The following is a 20,432-nucleotide window of genomic DNA, read 5'->3' as shown; positions in this document are numbered from 1 at the left end:
CTCTGGGCCAATTTTCAAATGGCCACTTCTTGAATTTGTAAAATTTAATTTCTCTAATTTCTTGGATTTTCTGGATTTTCTAGGTTTATATCTGTGTTTTTCGTTTTGGGTTTTGTTTTTGTGGGGTATTATCCGATGATGTTTTATGAAGCATCTAATATTACAACAGCATTTTGTTTTTTTTTTTTTGGAAAATACAGAAGGAAAAAAAAAAAAAACGTTAGATCCAACCACAAAACACAGAAATATCGATAAAATTCTAATTTCATTTCGACAAATTGGATATGCCAAATGGCTACATTCCCAAAAGCAACGACAAAGAAGAACAGCAACGGCCGGCTAAAAATTCGCAGGCGCTCCAGCGACATAAACTTCTTCCCTTCTCGCTACTTGTCTGATAAATCGGAGGCGAGCCGAGACGCGATGGCCGAGTGGTACATGATATCGTGGAACGCGGAAGTCTCCAGGGTCTTTTTCCGGAGTTGCTTCGCCTTCTCCTCCGTGAAGCACCCCAGCGCGAATCTGGATCCGGCTCGGGTAGGGTCAGAACCCGGATCTTTGTTGCTGGCGTTTTGTCCCGGATCGGCGTTGATGTACTCTGCAGGGTCGGAAGACCAGCCAAAGAGCGGGGTCCACCAGTTGGCGGAAGCGGGCTTGCGGCGGTTCGGGTCGGACCGTTGGGAGGCGGAGGCCGCGTTGGGTCGGATCGAAACGGGTCTGAAGGACGTGAGAGGAGTTGCCATTGTCGGTGCAGGATCGCAATGCAGGAAGAAACGCAGAAGATTTAAGAAATGGTGGAAATCAGGAAACGGTGGGAGTGGAGATGGAGGCGCATGGATTTTGAAGGTTTTGAACATTTGAGAGAGACGGAAGGATTTATCTGCAGCTGCGGCGTACAGCTCCATTTGCATGTGGAGCTTAGCATCCAGTGTTTGTACAGTTGGACATTTTGGTCTTTACGTAAAATAGTAAGGGTATTATGGGAAGAAACGTGCAATTGGATATGCGTATTTGGAAGGGTACAGGGGTACAGATAGAATGGAATAGTAGGGGATGGGGTTCGGTAAAGGGGGTGGATAAGATCGGACACGTGGGAGAACGTGGAAGAGGTGTTGATGACTTTAAATGCACTTTTTGAAGATAAAGGCCGAAAAGGAGACCCGGGGTTTGAACTGGTTTAGATATTGTGGAGATATCATATCATGGGCTTTAAGACGATGTCTTGCAGCCCAAATTATTATGGGCTGTGAGCTCAAACAATGACTAGCGTACAAGAAGAGAACTACATGTTTCATGAAAATTTCAAAACTCGTTTGAAAGTATTTTAACATTGTTGAAAGTGTTTTTTGTGAAAATATTTTAGAATCAATTCTTAGTAAAAATGCAAGTAAATTATGGAAAAACACTTTAAGTGTTTTTGGAACCTAAAAATATTTTCTCTAAAAGCGCATTCAGTATTTTAAAAGCACTCCCAAATAAGCTCTTATTATACTTTGGTGTATTATTCTATTCTATATATCGGGATGAGAATCAATCAGTAGATGTTATGTGTTTAAACATCGATTATGTCATGTCATTATCTACGTTATGATTGAGCATCTCCAAGAGAACTTTTAATCCTTAGAATGCTTGTTTAAAGAGCCAAACTTAGAAAGATGGGTTGTATAAATATTAAAGTGCAGGTTTGATCTCCACCGATCTTTCTCTCTCTTAACAATTAAAAATCTACCCCGTTAATGTTATCGGTTGTAAATAAAAAAATAAAAAATAAAATAGTGAGAATTTGTTAAAAATTAATTGTCGCTGGAGATGATAAGTTAAATTAAGTAGCTAAAATCATTTTTGGGCACTATTCACTTACTAATCTAACAAAAAAAACAAAAAAACACATAGTTGGAGATGCTCTAACCGCTTAAACATGTCATAAAAAAATACTTAAGACTTCAACATCAGAAAAAAAAAATTCAGATTTGTGAGCAAAATACATTCTTTTAATGGTTAGATGTATTGATCAAAAACAAAAAAAAAACAGAAAAGAATGGTTAGGTGCAACCGAATTTAGCCATTAGTCTAATGATTTTTCACTTACCTATATAAAAAAAAAGATCTTAAATTCAAATCTCACATCCCCATCTATTAAAGAAAGAATTGTTATATGAACACATCACAAAAAGTTGTCGCTTAAGTATCTTTTATAGGTAAGTGACCCTTTACCACAGTGGGAAGTGTTGCCTTTGCACCACAATGCGAGTTCGTACCTTGTTGACTCCATAATCTAATATCTAATATAATAAATCTATCGTTTGACAAAAAAAAAAATAATTCATAGAAAGGTTCCATTTGATATACAATACAATATTTAAACACCAACTATGCCCGGACGACTGTTTACAAAATACATAGATCTTCGCAAAGTCGCAAGACCATGTATGGGGGCTGACACTTGCCCAGTTCCGGAAGGTTAAGGAAGTTGGTGACTTGAAGACAGGTGAGCCGGCAACCGAAGCCCCAATGAACAACGATCGTAACTATAACGGTCCTAAGATAGTGAAATTCTTTATCGGGTAAGTTCTGACCCACACAAAATGCGTAACGATCTAGACACATACACTGTATTTAGATTACAATTTCAACCTTCCAAAAAGGAGGGTTGCAACAACAACAAAAGACTAAAGTTAATCACAAGTTGCACATATAATGAGCAAATGAAGTACAAATAATTAAACTCACTCACTAAACTTGTAATTGATTTTGTCAAAGAGGGACTGAAAACGAACTAAATTTTGTAAGAAGATAATTCGTAAGGGCTAACGACTCCACAATTGAGAAGGGCATCGTCCCAGTCATTTTTGACAATCCGGAGATCTTGTCCAGCCCACGTAACAAAAACATCCCTAAATCACTTGAGTTACAAATCCGTCGTAGATTAAAGGTTAATTGATAAAGTTAAATAGTATTGAAGTTCCAAATTTAAAAATTAGTACCTCTGATTTGTGGTGGATCTCGAGTGTATGAGTATATTTTGTACCTCTGATTGTACAACGGATGGTTAAAAAAATCATCTAAAACTCAACGTAAAAATCAGGAACAAAAATGAAAACCTAAAGACTTAAATGAAACTTGCATCCAGAAAATAATCGCGGATTATAAACAAAAGAGAAAGTAAAACACAAATACTCATCTTCTAATTTTGGTGTCTGCAACATCTTTTGTAAAATCTGCACTATTTTCCATAAAAAGTTTAACAAACAATACGCAACATGGATTGACGAAAAAAAAATGAAACCCAAATACTCATATTCTAAACTCTAAAAAATTGAAATCAAACGATTTTTCTTTTCTTTTAGAAATTGATTTATACTTTAGTTGGAGTATTCAAAACTTCAAAACCACCATCTATTGATAAAGAAAAGCATGTTTTTCTCTATAAAAGCTATTAGGGTTTTAGCCGGAATGAACATAGAATAAGTGTGTTTGTTGATAGATTTAAGTTGTATTATTAATTTTATATTGTATTTGATGGTAATAATGCAATATGATAAAAAAGATAATTAACATTTAAAATTTAAGTTAGATGTAAAAATAAATTACGTGGGTTCAAATAAAATTTCCGCAAATTGAACCCGAATGGTTTGGAATAATCTAGAGACGTCTTTTTTATTTGTTTGGACTTTGGACCCAAAGCGAAGTGAATCTAGAGACGTCGTTTTGATTTGTTTGGCCCTACGACGCAGCGTTTGGTACTTGTTGAGTTCAGTTGGGCTGTTGAAGCCACGCAATCTCATCCCTTCCGAGTTCAACACTCGCTCACTTTGGAGCCCTCACTTCCGCGCCATCCACACCCTCTCTCTGCTTCTCTTGTGCGCCCCACACCGCCGCTTTCCTCCACTGCTCCGCCATAATTCTCTCTCTGTAATCTCTTTCTCTTTCTCACCGTCGTTAGGGTTTCAAAAATTTCGTCTCGCAAATTTGCTTAATTTTACTTAATTTCTGATATTTTGTTAGCTTTGTGTGTTCCACTGCTAGCGCTCCTTGAGCACTCGGTTAGCGGTTCGCATCGCATATCAGGTAATTTCAATATTTCTCCTTTTCGTCCTTCGGGTTCGATTTTCCTGCGCCGTGTTAATTTGTCATTGGAAACGTAAATTCTTTGTTTTACCTACCAATTGAGAATTTGAGATGGTGCCTTTTTCTTCAATTTTTAAGCTTTTCTTCGCTTCTGCTATTCGATGGCATATCTATATGTTTTACTTGTAAGCTGTTTGTTTCGGACTATATTTGCGTCCGTTGCTTGCCACATGCTTGTTCAATTTTTTGCATCTTTCTTTTGTTGTGCGTATAAGGTTTAGGTGCACTAGTAAGAACCTTTGAAGTCAATGCCTTTTGTATGAAAACAAAAACATCTTAAGATAAAAGGGGCTCATTTGGGTTCATTTCCGTAAGTTAATTAAACCCAATTATGATACGGAGCGTTGTGGTATACGTATTGGCGAGAAAGTGTAGAGACTCACATAGAAGGTAAATGTACAGTTGTAGAGGGATTGATGGAGTCACCGAATTGTATGTACAAAAGTTTGGGGTGTATGACAGGGTAATGAGTAGTCCTTTTAATTGCAAATTGAGTGGTGGTATTGTCATCCAAACAATATTTCACGGCCCAACTTAAAAGAAAGGAATTAATTACCTTTTTACATTGATATGGAATTAATTAACGCCTTTCCACCATGGCCACACCCGTTACACTATTTTTTAATGCCTTTATGCCAGAAGAGTTTTGTGACATTGAGTGTGTAGTTGTAATTATTGAATTTGCTACTTAATATAGCTGTTCAAAATATAAGCAATCACATGATTCATATCACACACTTATATGCACATGATGATTACTTATCTAACTGGTAGCACTAAGAAGAACATGTGCCCACAATCAGCAGCATCCATTACAGGATAAAGAAAAGCTAATGGTGGGAGAGAGAAAGAGAGCCCTGCCCATGGTGCCCATGGCCACTATCATTCTTACTCAGTAAACATTGGGATTAGGGCCAGGGAAAAGGGAAGAATAAGAAGGGGGAATTTAGGAATAACAGGTGGTGAGATGAGTGGATTAGAATCTTTTAATTTTTGATGAGGCTGAGTCTTTGTTTTTGGTCAATAGCGCCACTCTAAATTTGCTAAGTTAAGAATTGTAATACATAATTCTAAGAAATCATGAAAACAGTTAAAATGGATACCGAGAGAATGAGAGACAAAAAGGATTGGGCAATCTATTAAATGTGAATCATTATGCAAGGTGGGGAAAAAAGGCGTTACTAATAAAATGGAAAAAGTTTAAATTAGGAGATAGGTTTACAATTTCTTTTAAACTAGTAGTATAATAATAACTAATGAGACATTAATATTTGTAATTAACTAAAAAGATGAGATAAGAGGGAAAGAATGTTGCGAGAGAAGAGGCTCTGTATGTCAGGACCTCTGCTAGGTTGACTAGTCCTTCTTCTCTCTCCATTCGTGTTGTGGTCGGTTTCTCCGTTATTGTTTATCACACCTCTCTGAAAATAGTCATTTACAGAACTATTTCATCAATACGAGTTATCCCCAAGTACGTTTTGTTGGAACATTAAAAAATTCCTGATATAGTGTGTTTGTTTCTGCTCAGTGCTCGCAGAAAGTTCACTGAATGGCGATTATTCATTGTGGAAGTACATGGGTTACTCAATGGGGCATTCGTCCTCAGACTATGCTAAGGCCCTGTGCCATAAACAAGGTCCTCACATCCCAATGTTGGTAAGTTCTTTTTTTATTATTATTTTATTTAAGAGCCTTACAAACGCAATTCACTCCACTTGTAAAGTTCTGATTGTATTCCTATCAATTTTGACATTTATTTCTATATATGCTATATCTGTTCCCTTCATTTTGTTTTGGTTTGGTTTCTACTTCTAAATTAACGCATCTGCTTAACAAGCTACCAGCATCTCTTAGATTGTTTTTATGGTATTAGTTGAAGTATCATCCTGAATGCAGTGTTTCAAGCAAAATAGGATATTTGGGGGCACCAAGTTCAAGCTTGTTCTCTCGGGATTCCTTGAATGCTCTATTCTGTGCAGGCCCATCTCAAACTTCACATCGTAGCAGGGGAGCACGATTTATAGTTAGAGCAGATGCTGTGAGTATAACAAACATTGGTTGTACTTTTTCTTCCATGAATTAAGAAGCTTAATGAATGAATACACATTAACTGTTTCACATATTCGTACATCCAGGACTTTTATTCTGTTCTTGGGGTGTCAAGAAATGCGAGTAAATCAGAAATTAAAAGCGGTATCTACTCTTATCTTTCTTCTTTTTGCCTCGTAAACTATTGTCTGTATATTGTTTCTGTTTCTTTTATGTGCTTTTCTTATAATTTTCGTGGACCTGAGATTAAAAAACCTAATCTCTGTATCTTTTTACAGAGCTAACTGCTTGCATATTATGATATTCAGTTCTTACTTCTCCCTTACCCTGGCATGTTTAGCTCATTTTCCCCCACATATATGTATGGCAAAAGTACGCAAAGGAATATATTGCAAGTGCCTTCGCCCATGAGCGGTAGGTCTTGGGTTCGAGACTTGGGAGTAGCCTCTCCATAAATGGGGGTAAGGCTAGCCGACATTCACCTCTCCCAGACCCTGCGTAAAGCGGGAGCCTTGTGCACTGGGTATGACCTTTTTTTAGTATGGATAGAGAACTGAATGGTACAATGCCTTGGCCCCAAATCCTGGATTTGAAGAGCGGAGAAATATAATATGAACACCTCGGCTGTATGAGGACTTTTCTGTATTGTGATGATCTCAGTGTCATTCTTTGACTAAAAAAAAAGTGTCATTGCTTCTTGATTGCCTAACTTTATGAATGTATTCTTAGCGATTTTCAGTAGTCTCGCACGTGATTACTTTCTTCAACCTATTTTAGTCATGATTTTTTCCTTTGGGGGATGAAGAAATAAGGAATATGCAGCTATTTGAGGCAGTTGGAGAATGAGTATTCTCATTCATAGGAATTTTTTACCTGATGTAACTTGGTTGTGCACCTTTACTTGACAATCTCAGCTTGATTTTTTATTATATGTCACTCTCTTTTTAAAATTCCAATATATACTTTCTCCAATGTCCACCCTATATGAATTTTTACATGAGGTTTTGAAAAACTACAATGATATATTCTATCTGATCCATGTGTTTTAAAGTTTTTGTTGGATTTCATATTACCTTTATGAATGGATTGCTGTAATGAACGTATATTAGAAAGTAACCCTTCATATTGGAACCTAATATGTGAAATGCTTTGGTTTTGTACAAGTCAGAACAAACAAAAATTAAGCTTTTATCACTCTTGGATACATAAAGCATCTAGTGTGAATTTGTGTGCTTGAAAGATTGAATAAATTATAGTGAGTGGCTTCAAGCATTGAATAAATCATGGTTTGTGCTTTTTTGGGTTTTTCTTTTGTATATTTTTTTCTTCCTCTGGATTATTGTCTTCTAAGTTTTCTGTATACTTATCACTTTTCAGCTTATCGGAAGCTTGCAAGAAGTTATCATCCAGATGTAAACAAGTGAGTCAGTTTTGCCAGCTCAATTTTGACTAGTAGTGTTTACCATTTGTTTTTCCTCTTCACCGTTAGTGTTACTTTCTATCTGTTATTCTCTGTATTTGGTCCTATAAAAAGAGGGGTTATCTCAGTTACATTATGCTGTAATTGAATGTGAAGACATATCTCTAGTCTACGTGCTCAGTTTCCATTAGAGTTTGGTCATTTGTATTATAGTGCCAGATAGTATGTACACTTAGTAGTCAGCCCATAGGATTTGAGGATGGCATGCTTGAAGGTTCATGGTTACTTTATTCTTTATATGCAGAAGAATTTTCTCCCAAGACCTTGGCTGTATTCATATCCTTTGTCAATAGTAGAGAGAGTTACATAAGTGTTTTTTTTTTCCCTCCCTATTCAAGTCAATTCAAAGGTTTGTAATGATGATGGGCTGTAGGTAATACTAGTTTGTCTCATCTTTAGAGTTCAGGATCTGTGCTGAAGTGGTAAAGCTAGAGCTGCTAGAGATGTTCATGGCTAAAGATGCTGTATGTTTTTGGGATGTTGCAACTTGTGATTTAAGTCTTAGGCTTGTCAAAGAAAATGCATTACGGGTTTGGTAGAGCAAATTAAAGTTCGGATGAATATTTGTGAAGTGGAAAACAAGTTGGATGTGAAAAGGGGCAGCTTACTAGATATCACTTGCTGTCTACTTTTTTGAGGCTCTGGCTGTTTTGGAATTGGTGGACCAGAATCTGACCAAAATTCCTCTGGTTCCTCATCTCACCACCCATGCTAAATGACTGGGAGAGTTTAGTTTAGTTTAGTCAGTTTTCTTGGGTTGTTCTGTATGATTTTATTTTATTTATTCCTGAAAAGGGGCTTGGTAAGAGGAACCTTAAATTTAAGGACACAAAACTTGATTGAAGCATTGAGGTTGGGCTGAGTTGTACATTTCTATTTTAGCTCTGGATGCACAGCTATAATTTTTATTTTTTCTAAAATGGTGGAAGCTATTCCGTCGAAGCAAAATGCCCACATTTAAAAATTTTCATCAGGATTCAGGACAAATAATCTAATCAGGCAATACATTTGAATCTTTTTGCAAACATTCTGTCAGAAATTATGGAGATATGATCATGTCTGGATTTTTGAAAGTTGATGTGTTGGCCCAGCTCATCTCTATGTTGAGACATTTAATCATGTCTGGATATACGAAGTTTGATATCTTACCTATGTAATCATATCTGTTATGCAAGTCGAAATTTTCTATTCAATTTAGTTTAACAATCTATATGGTAAATGTTGTCTGTTTTCATTTTGTGGGAACTGTGTTTTTTTTTTTTTGAAACAGAGAACCCGGGGCAGAAACAAAATTCAAGGAAATCAGTAATGCATACGAGGTAAAAGCATGGTTTTATAATGTATCATTGGTGGCCTTTATTATATTAGTTATATTAATTATTTAATCCTCGCAGGTCTTGTCTGATGATGAAAAGCGATCACTATATGACAAGTATGGAGAGGCTGGAATTAAAGGTGCTGGTATGGGTACGGGGGTAAGTACCTTTCGAACTCATGATTGGGCACAAAATTATTTCTTCATTTGCATGTCTACTTTCTTACAGTGGGACAATGAACTGTGATGTTGCAGGATTTCAGCAATCCATTTGATCTGTTCGAGTCTCTATTTGAGGGCATGGGCGGTATGGGTGGGATGGGTGGTATGGGCGGAATGGGGGGGCGAGGTTCTAGGAGTCGAGCGGTTGATGGCCAGGATGAATATTATAATCTTGTGTTGAACTTCAAGGAAGCAGTTTTTGGGGTTGAAAAGGAGATTGAAATTAGCCGGTTGGAGAGCTGCGGGACTTGCAATGGTTCTGGTGCTAAACCAGGCACCAAGGCATCCACATGCAGCACATGTGGTGGGCAAGGTCAGGTGGTTCAATCAGCAAGGACTCCGTTAGGTGTATTCCAACAGGTTATGACATGCTCATCATGCGGTGGGACTGGGGAAACATCAACCCCTTGTAACACTTGCTCTGGGGATGGTCGGGTGAGGAGGACAAAGCGGATCAGTCTGAAGGTTCCTGCTGGTGTGGACTCTGGGAGCCGTTTAAGAGTCCGAAATGAAGGTAATGCTGGAAGGCGGGGCGGGTCTCCTGGTGACCTATTTGTTATTATAGATGTCATCTCAGACCCTGTCCTCAAACGTGATGATACCAACATATTGTACACCTGCAAGGTATCCTATATAGATGCAATATTGGGGACTACGATTAAGGTTCCATCAGTCGATGGGATGGTTGATTTGAAGATTCCAGCTGGTACCCAACCGAACACAACCCTTGTGATGGCAAAGAAAGGTGTTCCCCTCTTAAACAAAAGCAACATGAGAGGTGATCAGCTTGTCCGCGTGCAGGTTGAAATCCCAAAGAGATTGAGCACTGATGAGAAGAAGCTCATTGAAGAACTTGCGAGTCTAAGCAAGGGCAAGGCTGCAAGCACGAGATAGTTTCTTTTGTGGTAAGTTGTTTCATCCATACAGAACTGACCCTATCGGTTCGATTATATCCATCCTCGTTGGTGCATCTTTTTGCCCTGATGCGCATTGTGGACCGCAGCAATTTTGATTTAGTTTTGGGTGGGCATTATATCTCTAGTGGTAGGTAGAATCGTCTCGTGATAATCCGTCAGCTTTAGGGGAGATGAACAGATGTAAGACATTTTCTCGTACTATATGTATTTCAATCTAGTGCTTATTGTTGCATTATTCTTTGGGATCAAGCATAAATTATACTATTTTTTCCTTTGGTATATGAAATTGTTACAGGAAATTGTAATCTTGCACAGTTGCGGTCCTTCCCGCTTTATTTCTTGAACTAGAGACTAGTGTAGGATGACTTCTTAGGAGTTAATACAGCACCCATGTCTTTTATCCCCGTTGCCCTCAGCAGGATACGTGATGAAACAATTGATTTTGTTGGACAAGGCCAGGATGTCCAACAAAATCGATTTCGTCCGGAGTGCAGGAAGTCCAAAAAAAAATTAATTGTTTCATCGAGTCTGCAGGGCAGACCCACAAAATCGATCAACATAGACCTGCACTTCAAATCTATTAATTTCTGGGCAGCTGTATTCGACAGTTAGAACTTAGAACCATACTTTCAAGTAAACATGAGTTATATTTGGCCCATGTCTTTTATCCCCGTTGCCCTCAGCAGGATACTTGATGAAAACAATTGATTTTGTTGGACAAGGGCGGATGTCCAACAAAATCGATTTCGTCCGGAGTGCAGGAAGTCCAAAAAAAAATTAATTGTTTCATCGAGTCTGCAGGGCAGACCCACAAAATCAATCAACACAGACCTGCACTTCAAATCTATTAATTTCTGGGCAGCTGTATATTCATTCAATTCGATAGTCAGAACTCAGAACCATACTTTCAAGTAAACAAGAGTTATATTTGGCCGCGAACGGAAAAGGTAGTATTTGTTATTTTAACAGGGGCAACGCTGAATAGAAAGGGCAATACAAATAATATTAAAGGGTGTCCCAGTTACAGTAAACTCTGTTTCCTCAAAGACAAGATCCAAAAGCCTCGGCATATAAATACTGCATAATCTCACAATGACTACTTTAACTGCTACCGGAAAAATAGAAAAAAGCAAACACGGATGATCATACGTTGGGAAGCACAAGAAGCCAGTAGAACTTTCAAGAGATGGGCAAACCAAAACCAAATCAGAACTTGCGACCGGCTGCACTGGAATCCCGCATCTCCCATGACGGTCTACTCTCTTTTGCAATATCACTCTTGATTGCTCGTTCTATAGGCTTAATGGCACAGAAATACTGTTCACAGGCAAGGAGAAAAATGAAAATAGATATTAGTCCCTGCATCAATAAAGAGAAAAGAAAAGCACTCAAGGGGATTTGGATCATCTCCTGAGTCCAAGGTGAGGATCCTCTTGATCAAGGAGTGTGGGCCATTGGATGAAAATCCAACGGTTACAAATAGGGGGGTCCCTTTAAAATTATAATAATTACAGCCATTGGATTTTCATCCAACGGCCCACACTCCTTGGTCAGGAGGATCCTCACCTTGGGCTCAGAAGAGGATCCAAATCCCACTCAAGGTATTAAAATGGAAGCTCACCTGGATCGCTAAAAACAGAGGGATCAACAACTTCCCTTTGTCATTGGGGTTAGGTCCCTCGATCAACTTCTTGTCAACGTGAATAGACTTGCTTCCATTCAAGATAACTTCTGTCATTGTTTGGACCAAATGAGATATCCAAGCCGTTCCATTTGGAAGAACCTGTTACCAAATGACAGCCAAACAAAGATGGAATGATGCGTAACTGTATTTCAGGGGAATGACTGTAAGCATGACGCAAGGAAAATAACTAACCTTTTCATCACCTTCATTCTTGTTACATCTCCCACTGTTCTCAACTAAAACAACAGGAATAGTCGAAGCCTAAAGAGAAGACAGGAAAACTTTCAGAAAAATGAAAGACTTTGCAAGCACACAAGGCCTTCCTGAAAAAGTAATTCAAAATGAAAGAACAAACTTGAAAACTTTTTCTTCTATTTTAAATGTAAAAGAAAAGAGAAACAAGAGATTGAAAAAACCATATATAAATCTTCTCAAAAAACCATATATAAAAGCATTACCACATAGAAAAAGTATGCCACCCAAATAAAACAGCTAGCGTTATGACCTTATACTTCACAAGTCTTCCTGTTTTACCACTGCTTAAACTTCAATTCCCTTTTGAACATCACGTGAAAAAAGAATAAACTGTCCTAGACTCCTAGCATGATAACGGAAATCTCACTGCTACTATGTATTCATCTGCAAGTCCAACCTGACGTGTAATCATTGGAAGGTTTGGTATAAATTGAGACACATTAATCCAAGAAACTCAATAGTTAGGCATTAGAGTCCGATCATGCCTCCACTTCATTGCAAGAGCTAAGCAGCAACTCACAGACAACAAGTCATCTATCTGATAGAATACTCAAGTTTACATATGTATCTCCCCTGTCCCCTAAACCTCAATTTGAAGTATTGTTGGCACAGACCATAAAAAACAAAATCATATCACTTCAGAAGTATAAAACAAAGGATGGATTTAATACTTAAGTCATGGATCAAATTTGTCAAACGCACCAGAAACTCACGGAACCCAGTGAAGGCAAGCAAGACTACATCTTTGCTGACAATTTGTTGACAAGGGACAAATGAACATAAACATAATTCACAAGAAACTAATTACAATATTTTTTATCCCTTTTTTAATCCCATCAAACTACCATCTAGTCAAATCATCAAGCTCCAACATAAAACCCTATTTCAAACATGAGCATATACATAATTCAGGACAATTATTTTGAAGATTTTGGGGTGAGCTAGAACCTTCTTATGAATAGTCATGCATATCATACAACATGGTGAGACACAAAATCTATCATATTCATCTAATTTCCAGGTCTTAAAGGCATGGGACAGAAGCAAAAAGAACCATTATTTTATAAATCATATTCTTTCCAATCTGTCATAAGTGCCATAACCTTGTCAAAAAACCCAGCACGAATGCTTGATTCTTTTTCAGTTAATGATGGCATAGCAAGAAAGTATCCTAGAAACTACTTGCACTATTTAAGTGAAAGTTTCATGTTCCCCCCCACCCCCCAACAAACACAAGTACCAAAGGCAAAGCAAAAACTACCCTTCACAGAGTTCATGTACTTTTGAATTAATAGTCTAACAGGACAATACAAGATCCTGCCTAATGTCTTCAACGAAATAACCATAATGCCAATTACATCCAAGAAAAAGGAGGAAGACATGGAGCTTAAAACACAGCCTAAACTTGGGAGGGAGAGATTGCTCACCTGTGCATCCTGTTTTTTCAATCCAGCACCAAGACGGACAATTTTCAGAAGAGCCTCAGATCTTTTGGAGACAAAGTCATCATAAGCATAACCATCTGGTGGTGAGAGCTGAGCATGTGTCAGAACAACCAAAGCCCTATTCCATATTCCCTTACCAAAACTATCTGTTATGGCTTTGACAACCTCCTTATCCAAGTTGTCCACCCTATAAGCATCCAACCGATCCACATAGAGTAGAACATCAATGGTCTTATTCAGAAGGAAGCTGCTCAAGAATACCACCAACAGAATTAAGTCAGTTTGAATTATCGTAAAAATTCTTGAACAAGAGCCCGCAGTGCGTTTCCACAAGAGACTGAAAAGATTTAAAAAAAAAAAACATAAAGCAAGAGCAAACCTTTTAATATTATTAAGAGCCATGTCATTAACATATCCTCCTTCTATGAGCCCAGGGGTGTCAATGATGTTTAATGTAAACCCTGCCCTCGAACGTGAAAACATCAAGGGTCTAATTCCTTCAGCCTAGACAGAAACAACAAACAAAAATCCGAAGAGAATTTACAAAGGCAAGGCAAAGAACCCAGTGAATCCAGACTAAAACAAAAGCAACACATAAAAACCTGAAAAGGACTGATGGGAACAGCCCTTTCACCAAGGAGTGAATTGACAGTGGATGATTTTCCAACACCGCCTTTCCCCATTACAAGAACAGTCAAACTGTTCACATTCTACACATGCAGCACATAAGAGTAAGAAAGTTAAAATGTAATTAAACAAATAGAAAAAGGATAAATGAATTTGAGTACTAATTAACATAGCAAAGAAATGAAACCTCTTGCTTGAGTTTTCCAAGCAACTCAAGCAACTTGGTCTGAGTGGCGGGTGCAAAGCTATTTATTCCAGCCCATTCTCTAACCATCTGGGATGCCATAGCTCAATCTCCGTTCTAGCGCTGAAAACAAAACATGTAAATAAAGGAATTTCACTAGCTGTAAACTTTCGGGCTCAACACAGTCATCACCGAATTCAATGCTACACAATTTGCGGTGTATTTCTTCAAACATATGTGATATAATCAACACCGCGAACTGAAATTCTAAGCTAGCAGGCAACAGAGATTTATGCAGTAACCAGATAAATCATCTTCAAGGTGTATGAATTGAATGGTAACAAGTTTTCCTAGGGAAAATTAACATTCTGGGGTATTCCTTGAAAAACCCACACGTATTGAATTCAGATAAACCCTTTGCAACCATAAAACCCAGATATCGGAATGGAACATGGTGTCTTTGGTGATGAACTCTAGGGCAGAGAATTATGCAAAAATTGAAATTTGAAGGGAAATACTTGAAAAAGATAGAGACTTTACTCACCCGTTTATCTGTGCTGTAGGATGTGGGAGACACACTGGTAGAGAAACCAGAGAGAGAGAGAGAGAGAGAGAGAGAGGCGGGTATGGTGAAGAAGATATATGGTGAAGAAGATAAGTATAGCAACCTTCGTTTTGCACACTTGCAATTTTCAGATCAAACAAACATAATGTCGTTTCCTGTATTTTATTGTCGTTCGTTCGGCTTTTTTTTCTTTTTTCTTTTCTTTTTCAAAGGTTGAATTGATGAATTGATGACCTATCCTATTCATGTGTATCGATTTTTGTACTTGCAATTAAAAGAATGGAACTCTAATAAAAAAGACTTTAACTAAGTTTATTTTAACTAAAAATTATTCTATAATTTATTTAATAGGAAGTGCTTCGTTTTGATGAGAGGGTAATGTAAGATTGATTAAATTTGTAGACTAAATCAATAAGAAATAAGCACTTTAATCAAAACTTGAATAATAATTCAATCATCCACTTACATGTCACTTAATTTACAAAAATTTAGTCTCTCTAACATTATCTTTAATGAAAATAACTTTTATTTTAATTAAAATGACAAAAGTTTAATATAATACGAAACAAATTGAAAATAGTAATAAAAACTATCGCACTGGACCCCCACATCCATAACACACAGTATTTCTGACACTTAACGATACATTATTTCTAAAATTAAACACTATTTCTGAAAATTGAATACTAATTATTTCTAAAACTAAATACGAGTACTAAACTATTTCTAAAATTGAATACGGGTGCTATGCTATTTCTGAAACCAAACACAGGGCACTATTTATGACAACCCGCTCCTAAAATTTCATTTTTTAATTATTTTAATCAAGGGAATTGACGAAAATGCCTAGAGGCAAAGATTTTGATTTCTGTTGACCATCGTCTAGAGGAACGTATGACTTATTCTTTTGCCGTATTTAAGTAGTACTCGTTGGTACGAACACATAGGCGAAAGCCGTTTGCGAGTCCGGATTATAACGGTATAGTTACGAACGTTTGAAGTTGGTTATTTAAAGTTAATTAATTGGTTAAGGAGGACCAATTAGATAGAGTGCTACTATTACCAGCCCTCTGTCTTATTTCTACACCCACTCTTTATTAAAAAATTTAAGTACTAATTTATCCTCACGTAAAATGTCAAATAAGGACTAAGGGAAAACAAGATCAAATCATTCACTTCCACCCACACTCCCAACAACTCGTAATCTCAATTCCCAAACGTCTCGTCGTCACTTTATTCCTTCTAAATTTTAATTTATGTTTATTGGATCCTAACGTAATACAAATCTCAAACACACTGAATGCATCAAGTCATATATGGATGTCAACAGAGTTTCTTTTTCTACCGATTTCACTTCTTATTCTTTTGGCTTTGATTCTATGATTGGTTGAGCGACTAACTCTTCGTTCTATTGTTGCATCGCCTCCGTGGTCAGCCATGGGGATAGTCGGGATGGTGGTAAAAAGTGCAGAAGGGTGGTCACTGCTTTACTTCCCTCTATTTCAATCATATAAATATAATCATTTTCCTTATATTAAAATATTATTTAAATAATTAAAAAATAGATGGGAGAACAGGCTAGAGAAGCAATATGGATGTCAGTTTATGTGATTCTCATCGGTCAGTAATATGGCTATGGGAAGGGGTACGATGTGCTGGTGAGCTGTGTCAAGGGTGGAAATTGGAAGGGTACTTTGGGGATAATGGTCGATGGGAAGATGGTAGGTCATTTTTCTTGTTTTTTATGGTGGATGAGATTATAACATGGGTGTAGAAATAGGACAATGGGGTGGGTCTAGTAACACTCATTAGATAAAGGTAGAAATAGGGCAGCAGCCCAATCAGAAATCAGAAAAGAAAAAAAAATAGAAGAAAGCTCCCTCAAAACCGCACCCACACCCATTGCGACCACCCATCTTCCAAGGTTGATTCCGACCAACTTCGATGGAGTTTTTCGATGCCACCACTGCCATCTTGAAGGTCTCATTCCCTCTACAAAACTCACTCAAGAACCACCTTGATTAACCATGGTATGTGGTGGTTTGAGGCCACGAAAGTCGATGAAAATCAACAATGCTCCGGCCACCCTTTTCAATTTTCCGGCGAATTGGCAAATTGATGAGCGATGCCACCACTTGGGCTTTGTAGCCCATCATCCTAGGAGCAAAACCCAACCAACCTTGACTTCGTTGGACCACCGTAGACGACAAATCGACATCGGGAAGCTTTAGGCACCCACCGGCTTCGTTTGCAAAATTGACCATCTTCCGTCCACTTTTGGACTTCATGGTAGGTATGAAAGTTGTTCCTCTCCTTGAGATATTCATTCTTGTAAATTTTTAGAAATAGTTGAATTTTCCGGCGAGTTGGGGCGGCCGAACGCCACCCGTGGCAGCGCGTGCGGCGACACGTAGCCAGTGGGCCTCCAATACTATTTTTAAGCTATGTTAAATGTCTTGAATTCAATTGTGATATTTGAATGACGTAGGTTGATCGTTGGAACCTAAATGCTCTACGATACATTAATAGGTCATTGTATGAATCGTTGATCCGAATGTTGGATCGTCATCAAACTTTAATATGTTTTAGTACGTAATATTTGAGGACCATAGGAACTTATGGATCGAGAATCCGATATAAGGATCTTCCTGAATTGAATTTGTAAGTTCATGAAATAAAAGGTAAACCACCACTTAGTTTTGGCAATTGGCGGAGATCCGACCGTTGGATCGTAATGGGACTTTAGGATGTTGTTTTAGAGGTATAATGTGGATCTTTGGAAGCAACGAATCAAAAATCCATAATGTAGATCTTCCAAATTGAATTACGTAGGGATGTGTTTTATGTAAATTGTGTATTTTATCGGTACAAACTCTGAGATGTGATTTGATTATTGGTCATAGGCAACGATTGTTCGTGATGTCTCGACATGCATGCTAGGAAGTCGTGGCATGAACCTTAGGTGAGTGGGTCTTTTCCATTCTATCGTGTATTATATACACATATATATATATATATATATGTGATTGACAATTCCACAACGTTTATAAATTGCTTATTGCGTATAATTACTATGAATGCTTTGAAGTACTTATGTGAACTACGAATGGCTTGATCTCTGTTTAGGGTACGTAGGCAGTCTAACGAGACGTTAGATGCAGCCATACAATATTTGAAACAAAAACTTTGTTTGGGAATTGAGCAATGTGAAGGAAATCGGTGAAAATATGAGATTTAACCTTATGTTTTTAGTGATTGGATGTTGGTCATAAATCAATGTGGAAGGAATCAAGAAATTGAAATAAGGAAACGTAAGTAATGATAGTTAATTAAACTAATGTTTAGTTGGACTTATCCCGATAATTATTTCTGAAAATAAATAATTCGGGAGTAGGGCGTTATAGATTGTGCATTTTACGCCACATTATATATATATGTATATATATTAAAAAAAAATACTATGATATGGTTGAGTTTTAGATTTGCATTATGACATATCCATGTGTATACTACCTGCACAAAATTATTATGAATGCTTTGAAGTGCGAAGATGAACGCGGAACCCACAGGTAAGTTCAGGTGAGTTATGGTATTAGTTGAAATGATTGAGTTATGGCATGATCACATTATGTTTTAGGCAACTCCGACATTGTTGTACAAGTTGTCTATGAGTTGTATATGTCACATGAGATGCATTTAGAGCTCATAAACCTGCACCCCGGTGTTAGTGTTCTCGTCTGTAGCCAGGGCACAATCCTTCATGTGATGTTCACCTCCCGCACCTTACGCTCACCTTAGATCCAAGGTAGGTGCACAACCTTGTCGTACAGACCATTATAGGTGGTTCCGACTCATAGGTGACCTGTGATTATTCGCACAATCTTCATGTGATCGTAGCACTTGAGTGTATTTATTTACACCTAGTCCTGTCGTATAGACCACCTTAGGTGGTTCCGACTCGTGTGCAGATATACTTATGAGATATGGATAAGTCGTACATGTCACTATAGGTGACTCCCGACTTATGAGTTAGCATATGTGATAAGATATGGATAAGTCGTATAGGTCATTAGAGGTAACTCCCGACTTATAAGCTAGCATATCACACTATAGGTGACTCCCGACTTATGAGCTAGCATATGTGATGAGATATGGATAAGTCGTACATGTCACTAGAGGTGACTTCTGACTTATGAGCTAGCATATGTGATGAGATATGGATAAGTCGTATAGGTCACTAGAGGTAACTCCCGACTTATGAGATATCATATGTGATGAGATATGGATAAGTCGTATAGGTCAATAGAGGTGACTCCCAACTTATGAGCTAGCATATGTGATGAGATATGGATAAGTTGTACAGGTCACTAGAGGTGACTCCCGACTTATGAGGTAGCATTTATTGATGAGATATGGATGCAGTTGTACAGGTCACCATAGGTGACTTCGACTTGCGTGCTAATATAGGTTATTAATCACATGATTATTTATATTGCTGATGAGATGTTGTGTTGTGGTATATTTATGGTTTATTGTTGATATACTTTTGATTTCACATTGATACGTGGTATGATTTTCTGGAAACTATACAGGTGTTGCAGCGACGAGTTATAATGATGTAGATGGTTTCTATTAAAATTTCATTTCTAGGGCCACTCACCTTTGTTTTGTTTTCACCCTCCAGGTTTTATTAGCTGAGCTTTTTTATCGTTGAAGATTCGTGGCGATTCTTAGTATTGGAGATTCTTTCAAGGGTACGATTCTTAATCCACTATACTGTACTTACTTATGCTCTAACGTCACGTGTAAAGTGGGTTCCTTCCTGCTCACCAGCGCACTCTGGTATTTAGGCACTCTTAGGTTTAAATTTATTCACATTTTTCCACATCTTCATACTTTATGGCTTCGTCACCCTCCAGGTGTCGGCCAACACAGCTCGATTCGAAGTCCCGGGTTGGGGTGTCGCTATTTTTGAAACTAAATACAAGTTGACGTGCACTGACTCTTTCTTAAACTGAATATAGTATCTCACACTTTCTTGAGACTGCCTTCAAGATATCAATCATCTTAACATCTTCTCACTATTTATACCTCTTTCTTCTTTGTCTCTCACGATTAGGGGTGGGTTCAAAAAACCGAAAACCGAAAAAAACCGAAAACCAAACCGAACCGAAACCGAAAAAACCGAACCAAACGAAAAAACCGAACGGAATTGAAAAAACCGAACTGAACCGAATTCTTTTGGTTCGGTTCAGTTTTAGTGATCTAGAAACCGAACCAAACCGAACTGAACCGAATTAATTAAATTAATTTTTTTATTTAATTATTTGTTTTGGGTATTATTTTCTAAACCTAATTTGTAAGTTAAAATGTGCTAAACCCAATGTGTTGCCAAACTTTAAGCTCAAAATATTAAAAAAAGGCCTATAAAAACTCTAAACCCTAACCTATTATTTCTCCCCTATATAAGATTCCGGAACCAAATCTCCTTCTGAAGTACCTACATCCATCTCCAAAGCACTGTCTACTTCTACCCTAGCTTTCTTTTCCAAATCTACTCT

At 37.6% G+C, this 20,432-nt stretch overlaps 3 protein-coding genes across 4 annotated transcripts; 1 reads left to right on the top strand and 2 right to left on the bottom strand.

Annotated features, from left to right (window-relative positions):
- Nucleotides 1-246: 246 nt before the first annotated feature.
- On the bottom strand, nt 247-920 carry LOC126609884 (uncharacterized). The gene has a single exon (XM_050277819.1). It carries the CDS (start codon nt 909-911, stop codon nt 387-389), a length of 525 nt encoding a protein of 174 aa, XP_050133776.1. The 5' UTR covers nt 912-920; the 3' UTR covers nt 247-386.
- Nucleotides 921-3,746: 2,826 nt separating this feature from the next.
- Nucleotides 3,747-10,410, top strand: LOC126610441 (chaperone protein dnaJ A6, chloroplastic-like). Of its 2 annotated transcripts, none has more exons than XM_050278491.1 (9): nt 3,747-3,912; nt 4,027-4,068; nt 5,657-5,784; nt 6,025-6,166; nt 6,264-6,321; nt 7,555-7,597; nt 8,928-8,976; nt 9,052-9,132; nt 9,228-10,410. In XM_050278491.1, exons 3-9 carry the CDS (start codon nt 5,678-5,680, stop codon nt 10,086-10,088), a joined length of 1,341 nt encoding a protein of 446 aa, XP_050134448.1. In that variant the 5' UTR covers nt 3,747-3,912; nt 4,027-4,068; nt 5,657-5,677; the 3' UTR covers nt 10,089-10,410. The 2 variants fall into 2 exon arrangements, with proteins under 2 accessions (XP_050134448.1, XP_050134447.1); XM_050278490.1 differs by having other exon boundaries at nt 3,752-3,912; nt 4,006-4,068.
- Nucleotides 10,411-11,089: 679 nt separating this feature from the next.
- Nucleotides 11,090-15,011, bottom strand: LOC126610442 (translocase of chloroplast 34-like). The gene is made up of 8 exons (XM_050278492.1): nt 14,851-15,011; nt 14,310-14,429; nt 14,098-14,205; nt 13,875-13,999; nt 13,478-13,742; nt 11,988-12,056; nt 11,733-11,894; nt 11,090-11,428 (listed from the first exon to the last, which is right to left on the bottom strand). Exons 2-8 carry the CDS (start codon nt 14,406-14,408, stop codon nt 11,318-11,320), a joined length of 939 nt encoding a protein of 312 aa, XP_050134449.1. The 5' UTR covers nt 14,409-14,429; nt 14,851-15,011; the 3' UTR covers nt 11,090-11,317.
- Nucleotides 15,012-20,432: the final 5,421 nt, after the last annotated feature.

This window comes from Malus sylvestris, chromosome 17, assembly GCF_916048215.2.
Source record: "Malus sylvestris chromosome 17, drMalSylv7.2, whole genome shotgun sequence".
Taxonomy (NCBI): Eukaryota; Viridiplantae; Streptophyta; class Magnoliopsida; order Rosales; family Rosaceae; genus Malus; species Malus sylvestris.
Note: the sequence above shows the minus strand (reverse complement) of the source record. Positions and strands in the feature narration are given on the sequence as shown.

Coding starts and splice junctions, on each gene's coding strand:
- LOC126609884 (XM_050277819.1), bottom strand. CDS start 911: ATGCAAATGGAGCTGTACGCCGCAGCTGCAGATAAATCCTTCCGTCTC.
- LOC126610441 (XM_050278491.1), top strand. CDS start 5,678: ATGGCGATTATTCATTGTGGAAGTACATGGGTTACTCAATGGGGCATT. Junction 5,785..6,024: donor GTCCTCACATCCCAATGTTG/GTAAGTTCTTTT, acceptor TCCTGAATGCAG/TGTTTCAAGCAAAATAGGAT. Junction 7,598..8,927: donor TATCATCCAGATGTAAACAA/GTGAGTCAGTTT, acceptor TTTTTGAAACAG/AGAACCCGGGGCAGAAACAA.
- LOC126610442 (XM_050278492.1), bottom strand. CDS start 14,408: ATGGCATCCCAGATGGTTAGAGAATGGGCTGGAATAAATAGCTTTGCA. Junction 14,000..14,097: donor TTCCCATCAGTCCTTTTCAG/GTTTTTATGTGT, acceptor GTTTCTGTCTAG/GCTGAAGGAATTAGACCCTT. Junction 12,057..13,477: donor TGAAAAAACAGGATGCACAG/GTGAGCAATCTC, acceptor TCTTCTCTTTAG/GCTTCGACTATTCCTGTTGT.